Here is a 14,872-nt window from a genome sequence, read left to right on the forward strand (position 1 = left end):
CTCTCCTCGACTCTATTTCCATTGTATTGAAATCTTGTGATGTTTTGAACCGATAAGAAATAAATTAATGAACAGAATAATCGGTTATCGCTTGAAAACTTACCTTTTCATACCAGAGAAAGTAAGACTTCCATCTCCTCCGAAGCAATATTAAACAACCATATGCATATAATTATAAAATGTGAACCTTTAATATCTTCCTCACCCCATATCTTGTTTCATCCTTCAGACCGTCGTAGCAATTTACAACGTATCTACGCTGTTTCTTCCCATGTCACTATTATTTCATATATTCCATATTTCATTATTCTATTGTGACTTCGCCTAGGTCAAGGTGAGTGTCTGATTTCAAAGACTACTCCCAAGTCGTTTCGACACCTTCCTATCTTTTCATTGTATCGCAGTTTTGTAATGATGAAAAGATTAATAAATTGATTCTGACGTATTGTCACGCACTACCCCAGTATCAGATTTTCCAACTTGTCCGTATAATTTCCGATTACATACGAGTTTTCCAGTTATCTCTAAACTTTAACCCACAGCCGCTACCAAGTTCTGTATAAGACGACTACCGCCGATACGATACATATATATTACTGTATTTGGTCACAACGTTGAATCATAAAACAATATTAACAGAACAATAGTATGAACTGGGCGAATAGGTACCCAAGTACCAAGTAGATACAAAAAGCAGCTGGTGCTTTATGTAAGCAGTGAATGTCCGAAAACTAGGCCTAGAACAAATAGTAAAATCGCTCACACGTGACGTCGCACAAACACTGTAAGAGTGACATTTTCGTTCACCCTCGGATACATCAAAGTTTCGTTGAATGCAATTAATGAACTAAGTTTATCATGGATGCAAACAACTACATTGTAAATGCTACGTTCCAGTGTTGTTTGTGGTCCTTTTGGCAAGCGCATGGCCGTCTCCATTCGCATTTTCAGTTTCCGAGTCTTCATCACTGGATTGAACTACGAGATTGTCAAAATTCTAGAAAGAGAAAACCAGTTGAAATTCAGGTTTCTATAACACCAACTGCAGGTTAGCCAACCGTAGGCAATGAAGTCGCGAATAGTCATATTTCAGTATAAGTGCTAGCTGGAGATCGTCGGAGCTCAAGTGGAAGTAAAAGTACTGTCATAAATTTATAGAAAAAGTAGTGATTTCGAAGCAAATACTGTTGGCCTACTTTTGCCTAAAAACTGAAAGAAACAGTTAAGCAGAAGCGGAAATAGTCTAAAATCTTGAGTTAGAATTGCAAGTAGGCAAAACCTTATTAAGTACTCTGAAAAAGTAGAAGTACTTCTTCGTTACTGACCACCTCTAAAAGTAGCCTACATAGGCAAACTTTTATTCCGTTGCAAGTAGCGATTTGCAATGTACACTGCAATGTAAGCAATAGCTTAAAACGGCGCTTCCAAAACTTACCTTGGCATCTATCATACAGCAAGCATAAAAGTTATGTCGCTCAAGTCTGGATATACATTTGTTCATTACATTTTGGGGTTGTGTTAGACATGGTCAAGTGACATCTCCAAGCGCATCCAGACGTCACTTCAGAATATCCCTCACAAATTGATTATCGTAACTATATGTTGAGCTGAGCGGTACAAGGAAGCGTAACCTTGACTTGTTTACTATCTATTATAAATAGAGCAGACCATCCCATGATTACTTTCTAGTCCAGATAACATTTGAAATGGGAAAAAGAGGTAGTCTAAGCATTCAATTTCGTACGAAAAACCGCCACACAAACCATTCATTCGTGTACCCAGTGCAAGTGGAAATGACATCCTTATGAAGCCTACAAATCTTTAATTGCATGGTACAGCTAAAAAGGTACGGTATACATTCTGAGGTCACATTGTTTCATTTGGATGGGATTGACAACAGCCATTGGCTACGACAAGATCTTGCGAAAGAATTCCAGTTTGGTTTAGAATATTGCTAATTTTTAACACATTATTTTGTGTTGGAAACACACACAAAAATACCGAAATAAAGCATTTATCTCTAGATAAAACTTACAGCCAGTTCTTCCAAGACCTGATCCATGTAGTCAGTAGAGTTTTTCTTATAAGTGAGTCCCAGTTTTATGGAGTCTCGAAAAAGCTGAAAAAGATAACAGTGCATAACATTGTAAACATACACAGTTACACACACTGCTACAAGTTACCTTTACGACATTAGTTCCCTTAGCTGCAGAAACATAGTATACTGGAAGATTGTATCTTTTTGCGAGTGCGTAATTCCTTTGCGTGGCTGACGGATCCTCTGCGATTACAGCACGCTTGAAATCATTTATAGGTTTAACAAATGGATATTTATCAGACGCACCATCTATTTTGTTGACAGCTAGCAGACAAGGGATTTCAGGCCGATAGCTTCTCAGTTCTCCATACCAATTTGTCAAGTTTTTGTATGTTATCTTTCGTGTTGCGTCAAAGACCAATATGCAGGCACAGGCTTGATGGTAGTAAGATGCGTGCAGGCTGGAAAAGCGTTCTTGGCCGGCAGTGTCCCAGAAATCTGCAACAGACCTTGCTGAAGCATTCTAGATTGAAATTAGCACTGAAAATAACTTACCCACAGTTATCTTTTGACCATCAAGCTTAGTTTCATACTTGAATAGTGTCAATGCATAGGTAGAAAGCTGTTGTGGTTTACTTTATTACAGGAACATTAAGGAATAATAATAAGTTCACGGTTTGATATAAAACAAAAAAATAACCCTATACTCTGTTACTTGCTAAAAATCACTGTAGCATTAACCACCGAAGCATGCATTGGAGTTATAATAGAAGGTGAGGGAATTTATGATCCCCTATTAAAGTACGGTATAATTTCAATTGTCAACTGGCATTAGGATTTTCCGATATTGCATCTTTCAATCATAGAGAGAACGAAGAAGAAAATACTAACATACATCATAAATGTGAGTTATAAAGGATACTATCCGTCCATTAGAAAACGTTCCACGAGCCTGAAACAAAAAATTTTCAGTATCATGTTCACTTTGCTTATACTATATGTTACAATTGATTTCACCATCACATTGGGAATTGTAAATGAAATAACAAAACATCATATTTTAATTAACTTGATCATACTAACTTAATATTTTATCAGATGAACATTTGAAAATAGGAGAGTTTGAATAACTTCATTAATCATCGCATAAGATACCAAAATTAAAATGAATCTTAATGAGTAACAATGACTTACTTTGACTTTCCAACCGCGCTGTCTCCAAGGCATATTATTTTCAGACTATCTCCTGGTTCTGTGAGTATCTTTTTCTCCTCTTCCTCTTTATCTAACGTCATGACTGCAGTCGTATACTACTTACTAATAATAATAGCTGTTAACACCACTGCACCTGCACGGCACCGAAGTTTTTTCACGACATGGTTATCAATCTTCGTTCTCACAGAAACACTGAAGTAACTTAAGCGTGACAGTCTTTTTTCAAGCGGTTTTCATAGGTCAGTAGGTCACTCATTTATTTTTCATGGATTTACTGGTCCAATCAATGATATATATACATTGGTCCAATACAATACAATACATTGGGTTATAATTTTCATCTGAACAAGCTACACATACAATGTACAATGCGATAAGACACAATGCAATGTAACGAACAGATAGGATGATGTCGAACGACACGCATCAGTAGCGATCCTTTACTCAAACATCCACCTCGGCCTAGAGTCAGGGCCGTAACTGCCGCACCCCAAACCCCCCAATTGGGGGGGGCCGAGCTCGAAGGGGGCCCAAAATTATTTCGTGAATTAGCATAAATTATAGAGTACTTTTTGAAAATTTAAGCAACTTTATCAGAAATTTTTCGCGCTGCGCGCGATTTCAAGTTGCCAAATATCTTGAATATTGGGTACTCTTCCCACAAGAAAAAATACGCAAGATTTATAGAAATGGGCATATCAGCGTCGGCCATTACCTCGCCACGACGCACCAAGACGTATAAAGTTTTAGGCCATGTAACATGCGACTGCAAGAAGTGTGCCAGAACGATCGGCAGCGAGAAAACCTTGGCCGAAAAGGACTGCCCGTATGCTGACCGAAAACTTCGTTATATATACAAAATACATGTGGGTTTAATAGTCCATAGGCGCCTAAATGACTGGCACCTAAATGTTCCTGTCTGGACAATCTGAACCTCACAAGACAAATACCACCCCGCAGGGAAAAATAATATGCCAGTGAAGAAATACCAATTTGAAATCGTGAGATCTTTTAGTTTAGTACGTTTCGGCGATTGTATATTTTTGATATAGCAGACAGGAGGTCACGAAATAACATCATTCATGTAACGAAGTCATACCAAACGGGTCCACCTGCCCGAAGATGTTTAATTATCATTTACGGGCTCTTCATTTTCCAAGACAACACCTGACTCAGCTCTACCGGTAAATCTGATTACGTGAACAACTGAGTAAGTGAGTATAGATGACAAGAAATTGATAGCAATATATATGCAATTCCCGATCTTATTGACCGATTTTATCTTGAATTATCGAAAATTTTCGCGCTTGGCGCTGGCTTACTACACAATACATCTATACTTTCGTGGCAAAGTGAACAACGTGGTGGCGGCCTGGAGGGTCGGTTTGTCACCCTATGGGAGCCCAAGACTCCAGTTTTATGGGGCTTGACGAAGTGCTGTTTCGTTCCTGCCAACGGGTATACAATACATCCGGAGATGTTTATTTATTATTGAGGGGTCCTACCCTTTCAAACACACCTCACTCTGCTCTACCGGTAAATCTGATTACGTGAGCAGAGTAAGGATAAAAATTGATAGCAATATATATGCAATTCCTGATCATATTGCCCGATTCAGTCATGAATTATAGAAATTTTTCGCGCTTCGCACGTTTAGACGGTAAAAACTGACTCACTAAACGGACACCCGATATAGATGATACGCAGCGGTAAACAACGTACAGCCTGAGGGGGGTCTGGGGGGCGAAGCGAAGCCCCCAGTAGTTAGGTTTATCACCCTATGGGGGGCCCAGGACCAACGTTTTGGGGGGGCTGACGAAGTGCTGTTACGGCCCTGCCTAGAGTGCCCGATGTCACAGTTATTCTTTTTCGATGTGGACCTTTCTACTAGTTCTTTCCATTCCTTGTGCGTGCTTTCTTTCTTCGGGTCTTTCTTCTGGGGGAAGAGGAGCCCAAATGAACCTCTGACGGGAATCGAACCGAGCCTGCTTGGTAGGCGATTATCGTCACCACTACGCTATCTCCCCCGCGTCACTACGCTATCTCCCCCGCGTCCGTGGACAATGGACATATACACATGCACTGCACATTGCACAGCTTTTCCTCAGGACAGAGAGCGATTTGATATTCTTTTTCGCCTGCACCATCCAGATGCTTTGACGACGGAGATGCGATGCGACCGTAAGGTAGGGTTGCCATACGTCCGGAAACTGCGTCTGGGAGGAATTTCTAAAATATGCCTAATTTTCGGAATTGTGAAGGCTTAAAGCAAGCTCATAAGTTTTTCGTATATCAACATAAACAATATTATTTTTGGGTAAAATGTTTCTTGGCGCTGAGCGCGATTTAGTACCACATATCTTGGTTTTAATATGGGGACTACCTATAGGGTTACCATATTTTTGTGGAGCAAATTCCGGACACTCTTTAGCGCCCACGAGCGGATTGTAAAATGAGGTATAACACATTGTCTGTCAATATGACGCCACACTAGCAAAGCATTGCCCATCGACTGTATACAGGAATGGAGTGGGATATAGGTCATGAATTGGGGCGGGCCGTCTGTAATGTGAGCTCTGGTGATTGCTACTTGCTAGGGTGTGCAATAGATTCCTTCACGGGCCGGATGAAATCATCTGGCGGGCCGTGTCTGGCCTGTCAGGATTGTGTTTGACAGCCCTGCTATACTGTTAAATCAGTGCGGCTATCTGTTTACGTGTTTTAATCAGGTCCGAAACAACATTTTTTCTGTCCCTTTCCGCCCAAAAAAGCACTGATCTCCGGCCTACCATACGGTATAGTCGATGTAACAGGTGGGGCACTTACTATATGCATTTGGCTGTTAAATTTTATGTATGAATTATGTCAATAGTAATGAATTTTCCATAGATTAGGCTACTATAAAATGCACCATCAGGTTGCACATCCGGTGATTTCCAACCTTTCATGGTCGCAACCTCATTTCTCACTTAAAAATGTTTCGTGGCAAAGCTCAAAACTTCATAAGCTGATTACCAAAAAATTTCAGCTTGCCCAAACTTACTCACGGCCTAGGAAGCTGATTACGTCCAACATCATCGCGATCCCCAGATAAAAGCGAACGACGCGAAGATTTGGAACCACTGTCTGTGACTGAAGCATCCAATCGGCATTAACCAACTCTAGGAATATACTGTTAGCTTATAATTGTGATTGCAATCAGACTTATTCAGTAAATGATGGTTATTTATAATTATTTTTATTGCATTTTTGGCGAGGGTGGTGCCTGGTGCCCATATTAACATCATTATACGTTGCATTAACTCGCGCGCGGCGCGAAGAACAATTTTGAATAGCATAAATCAGCTTGAAAATAATATTGTTTATGTTGATTTAAGTTAAACTTTTGAGCCTGCTTCAAGCCTTCAAAATTCCGGACATTTAGGCATATTTTAGAAATTCCTCCCGGACGCAGATTTTTCAGTGAAATTCCGGACATGTCCGGAAAATTCCGGACGTATGGCAACCCTAGACTACCACTCTCGCAAAAACTGCGATCAAAAATAAATGAAAATGACATTTATTTACAAAAATAAGTCCAACTGTAATCGGCACTAGGCTGATAAATATTCTTAGCGGTGTGACTTAACGATGTACGATTCCGCTCCTTGCATTTTCGAAGTCATCATGCTCCACCAGCTCTACCGCTAACTCTGATCCTGTGGGCGGAGAGAGGATCAAAATTATATAATAATACAAGGAAGAACCAATATTATTGACATTCAAATCATTTAACGACCAGATGCATATAGTAAGCCACCGGAAGTTGCATCAATTACCCTGCGGTTGGCCCAAGATCAGGGTTTATTTGGACGGTAGGGGCTGAAAAATGTGGATTAGGCCCTGGTTACAACTTACAACACACAACTACATACTCCTGAACCAGATCGGGACCACCTCTCGTCGATAGACAAAGCATTGCTGCTGTGACGCTATATTGATCGACAATTTGCTCATACCTTATTTTGAAATTGTGTAGTGGGCGCTAAAGAGCACCCGGAATTTGTGCCGCAAAAATATTGTAACACTACCGTAAGGTCATTAGTTGGCAGCTTGGCACCGCCTTTTTTCTCCTCCATGCAATCCGCGAATGGTGAGCCCCTAGCACTAGCAGGACGCTGCGGATACCAGTTTTCCAGTCATTGGTCTAACCCGTCCGGGGATTGAACCCACGACCTACCGATCATGAAGCCGTACGCATCGCCATCACACTATAACTCAATTATACCAACACTCGCTCCCGAGTTGCTGCATGGTAATGCAAAAAGTCAATTCACATTGTAGTGCAGAATTTGGTATTGATTTTAGTGGATTCCAGGGCAATGTTACCTCGGACCTGCGCGCGTGCCCGCGTGGAAACTGTTGACACTGTTTCAAACTAAGGCATAGCTTTATATCTTGGAGAAAAATACGAATGTTTCAGAAAGCTGTCGTCACGGCCGGTATAGTTGCAGCTTTGGAACCAAACTTAACTGGTTCAAACTAAGACATTAGCTTTGTATTTGAGAAACAAGATTTCATTAATGTGACACTCTTTTATCCAACGGTTGAGAACCGGCCACTTCTCCACTCCACCCAACTAACGCCTTCATAATCATCATTTTATTAATTTTTTATCACCACAAGATTGCAATATAATGAAAAGATAGGTGCCGGAACGACTTGGAGTTACTTTTTTAATCAGACACAGCACGCAAATAGGAGGCAAGCACAGCACATTGGATTCAAGAAAGGATAACATAGAAGGAAGCGACAAAAACAAATGCCGCATGTGTCGGTAGGCGAGTTCGACTAAGTCAGATAGTGGATTGATATAACCTTGAGGGCTGACTTATTGATTCAGTAGAAAAAATTGCTTGCATTTCGATTTGAATGTGGACACTGGACATGCTCGACGACTGTCGGATAGCCGACGAGGTGCTGTTCAACACTACAGGTCCGGCATATTTGATAAGGCGATGCGTTTTCTACTATTTGGATCAAGACCTGACATATATAGGCTATATCGATCTCGCTTTCCGACACATTATAGATAACTAACCTACGGATAGATGGGCAACACGTGACTCACGGTCGAGTGATGCGACAACGGCAGATTTGTTGTCGCTTCATAGCATGAAACGAGAGCGTAATTGCTATAAGCCCATAGATGACGACCCGAGCGCTCAAATTAAATAAAGTTGATCTTATTTGAAAGCTACAGTAGCGCTGATTCTGATGATATACATTAAGCTTTCATCAGGGCAATGGAACCACCCCGAAATAGCCTTCAAAGCTTGAAAATCGGCATTGTTCCAAACAATTGCAACGGCGCAACACAATGACCATAACAACGGTCCGTGCGTGGTTGCGATTGTTTAGATCAGAGGTCTCAAACACGCGGCCCTCGAGAACATTTTGTGCGGCCTGCGACGACATTACGAAATTTCAAGTATTCGACAATATATAGTATAATATATATATAATATAATATATAGTGCCACATATTTCTTTTGGATATAAAAACTTCAAGTTCACTTCGAAACTACTAAAAAAACACTGAAATCTCAACAAACTACTCTATCACATCACTTTTGAAAGCTATATACCATGCGTTAGAAGATCAGTTATTACATTTCTAGTTCATGATGATAAAACATGACCCATTGATGATTTGTGACTGAAATTTCTGATTTGGTTTAGCGCGACTTTTCGTAAAATTACTCGATTTCGGATTGACTGGGTGATTAAGAAATAAAACGGACTCGGGTTGAGTCGGGAAAACGTTAAAATCACATAAGGGCTTGCGACTCGAACGTTGACTTGGTAATCCTACGGACACCACTATCTATGAAACTGTCATGGGGAATAGTGATATATCAAAAGGTCGTAGCTTTCGTTGCGTATGGTCTAATCAGGCCAGTAAGGCAACCATCGGTATTGTGAGACCCTCGTGAAGTATATTTGTAACATGCTGCTGGATGACAGACAGACAGACAGAAGTTTATTTTCATGTGTAAGAAAGTAATGCTGTGAAATGGTGGCCAGCGATACGACCTTCAGGCCTTCAAGTCAGCTGGTCACCTCATACATTAAACAGACAGTCATATATAGGTCAACATGCAATACCAATTACATATAACCTGTAGCCGCCGTACGGCCCTAAGGTGTCGCTGTGGCTCCTTCACACTCCCGCCGAACAAGAAAGTGGACTCCGTGTCATTGTTACCTCATAGCGGTAACTAGGTCTGACGTATGTGGTGATATTCACTGTTTAGTGCACGTGCGTTAGATGTAGGATCGTTTTGGCATTAGTTCAGTTATTAGAATAGGAATAGTTAGGTTTATTGCATTTCTAGAATAGGGCTAGTTAGGCTAATCCATTCATTGTCTCACTGTTTTGATATCTCGTTACAGTCAAAGTAAATCTATAAATAAAATAAACTAAAAAACCCGGAAGACACATTGTCAAGTAAGATGCTTTGTATTTGATTAGCTTAGTACGTACTTGCCAATGCTGATTGTATTTCATTTTTAATAGAAAACACGCACCAACAAAGCGAGTCTTTTTCTCTGTGCCGAAAGGGAATATAAGCAGCCAGATATTTCAATCCACCCTGTGGCGCGATCTGCGGGTTGCGGCTACATTAGTTTTTTGACAATATTCAAATCTGTTCGTTGGAACACCTTTATCAACAAAGAAAACCAAAATGGCTGAAGAAGCTAATTCAAACTTGCTGCTAGTGGAGACTGAAGAGCAAACTACGGTACCGGTACGTAATGATAAATCAAACAATGCCCAGGCCGGCACAAGCAGTGGTTCTTTTGGCCTCGAACAAATCCAAAGAATGTCGAACACTGACAAACAAAGAGAAAACAAAAAGTCAAAGTCAGCTGTGTCGACTATTCACAAATCAAAGTTACTGAGGTCACATTCTATGACTCTAAGGAGCCTGCCGACCAAAGGTAGGCCGTCCTTGTCATCGAGCCACTGCTCAAACAAGCCAAAAACCCTACCGGCACTCGTCAAATCACTGAAATCACGATCGTCCGTCTCAAGCACTGCAACAGGATCAAGCTACATGAGTAACTCTCAAATACTAAGTCTACAACACTCACGGGATGTTAACCGTGACAAAAAGGCTGAAATGGACAAAAAACACGTCCAGCATCGCTTTCAACAAGAAAATGACGCCTTCGAAGATCAGATAAGATCTGAAGAGGAACAGATCTTCCAGGAATTACGACTTCAAGAAGAAGAAGAAAAGAGACGTCAAGAGGAAGAAGAAAAGAGGCGTCAAGAAGAAGAAATGAGACGTCAAGAAGAAGAAAAGAGACGTCAAGAGGAAGAAGAAAAGAGGCGTCAAGAAGAAGAAATGAGACGTCAAGAAGAAGAAAAGAGTCGTCAATTGGAAGTAAGACGTAGAGAAGAGGAAGATCGGAAGCGTCAAATGGGTTTACGACGAAAACTCGAAATGCATAGATTGAAGGCTCTCGAAGGCAGAAGGTCTTTAAATCAAAGACTGAAGAATAACCTACAAGAAATTGACGATAGAACTGAGCGAGAAAAGCTGCAATCAGAAGTTCAATTCGAGGAAATTATGATTGAGCGGGGACTATATAACGGCTCCAAAAGCATACAAAATGTGCATCAACCAACATCAAGCTCGAACTCCGTCACAGTATCCGAGAACGCCGACGTTCCACTGGCACCAGTGGTGAAACCAGAACCGCAGCAACTTCGAGAATCGTCGGTGACTCCAAATCTCTCAGAAACAGGTACGTCGGCTATTTTCTCACCCCTTGGAAGTTCATACTGTTCCTTACCAATTCGCAGTGTGGGTGCTATGAATGCCAGTAGTGTGAGTGCAACGAACGCCAGCAGTACGAGTATAAGTAGCCCTAGTACTGTGATATCTGGCACTAACGTCTATCATCAACCTTCTAACTTGGTTTGGTCAAATAGTCCCATCATGTCAAATCTAACAAACTTGGTAGCTACAACTTCTCCGCTCACTGCTTTGAATCATAAGCCTATTTTCGATGCGAGAAGGCCACCTGACCCAGAAGTAGTGCCTAGTTCGATTTTGAATTCGATAAAAAATGACTCTCGTTCGCCCGCCAACGTTGTGTATTCTGTAGCTCCGCCAGTAATTCAACCAAACCTTTTGCCACCCTTAGAACCCCCAATCTTTTCTGGTAATCCAAGTGACTTCAATAGTTTCATGGACATTTTTGAAATAACAATTGGAAACAAAATTATAAATCAGAAACAAAAACTGGTGTACTTGATGCGTTACACCAAGGGACCAGCTAATACTCTCGTCAAGAGCTGCTTACACCTTGAGGCAAACGACTGCTACCGAGAAGCACTGAGCCTGCTACAAGAGATGTATGGCCAAAAGTTCAGAATCGGACCTTCTTGTTTAAACTCAATAGCCTCTGGTCCTCAAATAAAGTTGCATGATCAAGATGGCCTGGCGATTCTTTCCGCCGACCTTATATCCTGTGTAAATACTCTCAAAGGTATTAACTACCAATCTGTCTCACTGGAGACAATTGATAAAATCGCACTCAGAATGCCCTCACAATGGAGGTCAGGCTGGCTTAGCGTCATGGACCATATCCTCCATGAACTGCAGTGCGACGTGAAAATGAGTGATCTATCTGCTTACCTGCGTAAAAAGGTACGTGAAGCGTCAAACGTTCCTTCCCAAGAACAAAGTACAAAGAATAATCCAGTGGTTGTAAGGCAAACAAAATCAAACTTTGCAACTTCTGTTTGTGCCGGTAATAAAGGCACCAAGGATGACTGTGGGTCATCGTGCATAAAATGCAAGAAGAAACACTTTCTCAATCAGTGTCAGCAGTTCCGCGATATGGACGTTGCTGGTAGAAGAGATTTCGTGAAAAGTAATGAGCTATGCTTCTCATGCTTGCAACCCGGACACTGGTCCGACAACTGTACTAGAGAAAAGCCATGCAAGTATCAACATTGTAATGGAAAACATACAACACTCCTGCATGTGAATCCAGTGTCCACAAACGATGAGAACAAACCCGTCGTCCAAAATCCTGCGGCTTCAACTGTCGCCCAAGAAAACGCTCCAAAGGCTCAAGGACCTGTGAAATTCAATGCATTCGCCAAATTACCTGAAGAAAATGTGTTACTCAACGTGGCACCTGTCCGCGTCAGAATTCGAGGAACAAACTGCTATATTGCTACACACGCTTTCTTTGACAACGGAAGTCATCTTTCCTTCATTAGTGAAAATCTTGCAAATGAACTTTGCCTCCAAGGCGGTCAAACAGAATTTGATCTTCGCACACTGGCAGGATTATCCGGTTACAAAGGTAACATATTCGATAATCTTGAGTTGTCCGACTTCTATGGCACTGAATATGCTCCGCTCGCACCATTAGTATCAACTGACAGTATTGGTGTCGAGGACGTTGACATTCCTAGACAAGAAGACGTCAACCAATTTTCGGAATTCCAAGACGTGTGTATTCCAAAACTAGCATCCGAAGTTGGATTATTAATTGGAAAAGAAAACAGAAGGTTTCACAAGCCCTTGGAGGTAATTCATGGTCCAAATGACTATTATGCAACAAGAACGTTTGCAGGCTGGATGATAAACTGCCCGGCCAAAGTGGCAGACGGAACAGAAAAGGTATTTTTCTCAAAGCCTGCAACGAATTCGCCCAAATCCCTATATCAGCTGTGTCGTGATTTTGTGGACTCGACAACGAATGAAAAACAAGAACTGTCACAAAATGATAAACTGTTTCTTGAATCTGCAGAAAAATCAATGGAACTGTATAATGACATTTCACTTAATGATGGTCTGTTACAGGGGCCAGATTTGACAAAGGACCTGGTTGAAGTCTCATCCAGTGTCCACAAACATATCGTCGGCATCCAAGAAGATGTCCGAGCTGTGATTCACCAAGCGAAGGCTTGTAAAGATGACAAGGATCTGTTTCGCCTCCTATGGAAGAAAGAGTTCCCTTACTCTGAAGTGAACTCAAACTCCACGGTCAACAATAACAAATACTCTCAAAAAGAACCGATATTCCCAATCAGTCTTTCCTTTCTATGGAAGATCTGTATAACTGCAATGTGGTATCTTACAAACTTCTGCAAAGCCTTCAAGACATTCGTTTTCAACCTTGTCAACCAAATCAAAGTTGGGTCCAACCCGTATCGATGGTGGAATGTACCGTCCAAGTTGAATCCCTGCAGACATCGCCTTGAGAGGCCTTTCTGCTGATATACTTCTAAATTTTTTTTTTTTTTTTGTCAAACAATCCACAGTTGCTCCTAGACCAGCCACTGTGGACTAAACTTTCAAAGTACACCTGTTGTATTTCTAAGCTTGCCCTCTTAAATAAGAGAGAATAACTTAGTTTTGATTTCGTTAAATAATTACCATTTCGTTTGGTAGCACCTGCTGACTGCGTGAGTGTGTGTACGTGTGGAAATCTCCAAATTCGGAACAAATTTTGAATTTCCAAGGGGCCAGGATGTAGCCGCCGTACGGCCCTAAGGTGTCGCTGTGGCTCCTTCACACTCCCGCCGAACAAGAAAGTGGACTCCGTGTCATTGTTACCTCATAGCGGTAACTAGGTCTGACGTATGTGGTGATATTCACTGTTTAGTGCACGTGCGTTAGATGTAGGATCGTTTTGGCATTAGTTCAGTTATTAGAATAGGAATAGTTAGGTTTATTGCATTTCTAGAATAGGGCTAGTTAGGCTAATCCATTCATTGTCTCACTGTTTTGATATCTCGTTACAGTCAAAGTAAATCTATAAATAAAATAAACTAAAAAACCCGGAAGACACATTGTCAAGTAAGATGCTTTGTATTTGATTAGCTTAGTACGTACTTGCCAATGCTGATTGTATTTCATTTTTAATAGAAAACACGCACCAACAAAGCGAGTCTTTTTCTCTGTGCCGAAAGGGAATATAAGCAGCCAGATATTTCAATCCACCCTGTGGCGCGATCTGCGGGTTGCGGCTACATAACCCATATATGTATATCTATAGTCAATGATTTGGCATATCACTGCTGTCAATCTAGCTATATAATGACAAGTAACTAAACAGTTGGTAAAATAACAAGTAAACAATACAAACGGTACCAAACTCTCAATGGTATGAGAATGAAGAAACTAAACAGTAGCCATGGTTATGATTGTAAGAGCTGCTTTTTATAATGATATTTAAATTCGTTAAAAGACATATTTTTCAATTCAGTTGGAATCTCACCCCATAGTTTTGGTCCTAAAAAGACAATGGATCTTTGAGCCATTGAAGACACACGTGGAATAAAATAGTTGTTAGAAGAAGCAGATCTGGTATTATAAGTATGGACGTCTTTTTGGAGAAGAAATAGGCCTAGCAATGCATCGGAAATATTGCCATTATGGTATCTATGCATCAACTTTGCAATTTCTAGAGAGCACATTTTAGGAACTGTTAATATGTTGAGGGATCTGTATGCTTGCTGAACACTGTCCCGTGGCCCTAGACGGCATATTGAGCGGATAGCTCTATTTTGTTGAACAGATAAGGCTTGCAAGTACGTTTTGA

The 14,872-nt window shown here is 41.0% G+C and overlaps 3 protein-coding genes across 4 annotated transcripts in view; 1 reads left to right on the top strand and 2 right to left on the bottom strand.

Annotated features, from left to right (window-relative positions):
• LOC145445601 (gephyrin-like) overlaps window positions 1-14,872 on the bottom strand; it is a 105,293-nt gene that overhangs the window by 45,912 nt on the left and 44,509 nt on the right. The window lies entirely within an intron of this gene.
• Window positions 579-3,449, bottom strand: LOC145445552 (rab-like protein 2A). Its single transcript, XM_080323739.1, has 7 exons — window positions 3,233-3,449; window positions 2,961-2,990; window positions 2,594-2,673; window positions 2,345-2,536; window positions 2,184-2,281; window positions 2,036-2,119; window positions 579-997 (listed from the first exon to the last, which is right to left on the bottom strand). The coding sequence occupies exons 1-7, from the start codon at window positions 3,331-3,333 to the stop codon at window positions 887-889; spliced, it is 696 nt and encodes a 231-aa protein (XP_080179865.1). The 5' UTR covers window positions 3,334-3,449; the 3' UTR covers window positions 579-886.
• On the top strand, window positions 9,420-14,308 carry LOC145444934 (uncharacterized). Of its 2 annotated transcripts, none has more exons than XM_080322997.1 (2): window positions 9,420-11,050; window positions 14,197-14,308. In XM_080322997.1, the coding sequence occupies exons 1-2, from the start codon at window positions 9,982-9,984 to the stop codon at window positions 14,247-14,249; spliced, it is 1,122 nt and encodes a 373-aa protein (XP_080179123.1). In that variant the 5' UTR covers window positions 9,420-9,981; the 3' UTR covers window positions 14,250-14,308. The 2 variants fall into 2 exon arrangements, with proteins under 2 accessions (XP_080179123.1, XP_080179122.1); XM_080322996.1 differs by having other exon boundaries at window positions 9,420-9,743; window positions 9,813-14,214.

Source organism: Botryllus schlosseri, chromosome 8 (genome assembly GCF_051294905.1).
Source record: "Botryllus schlosseri isolate E-star chromosome 8, Bs_hap1, whole genome shotgun sequence".
Classification (NCBI taxonomy): domain Eukaryota; kingdom Metazoa; phylum Chordata; class Ascidiacea; order Stolidobranchia; family Styelidae; genus Botryllus; species Botryllus schlosseri.

Excerpts from the sequence above, each read along its gene's own strand:
- LOC145445552 (XM_080323739.1), bottom strand. The coding sequence starts at position 3,333 with ATGACGTTAGATAAAGAGGAAGAGGAGAAAAAGATACTCACAGAACCA. Across the intron at positions 2,674-2,960 it reads CGTTTTCTAATGGACGGATA|TAAACCACAACAGCTTTCTA; the intron begins GTATCCTTTATA and ends CCTGTAATAAAG. Across the intron at positions 2,120-2,183 it reads AGGGAACTAATGTCGTAAAG|CTTTTTCGAGACTCCATAAA; the intron begins GTAACTTGTAGC and ends TATCTTTTTCAG.
- LOC145444934 (XM_080322996.1), top strand. The coding sequence starts at position 9,982 with ATGGCTGAAGAAGCTAATTCAAACTTGCTGCTAGTGGAGACTGAAGAG.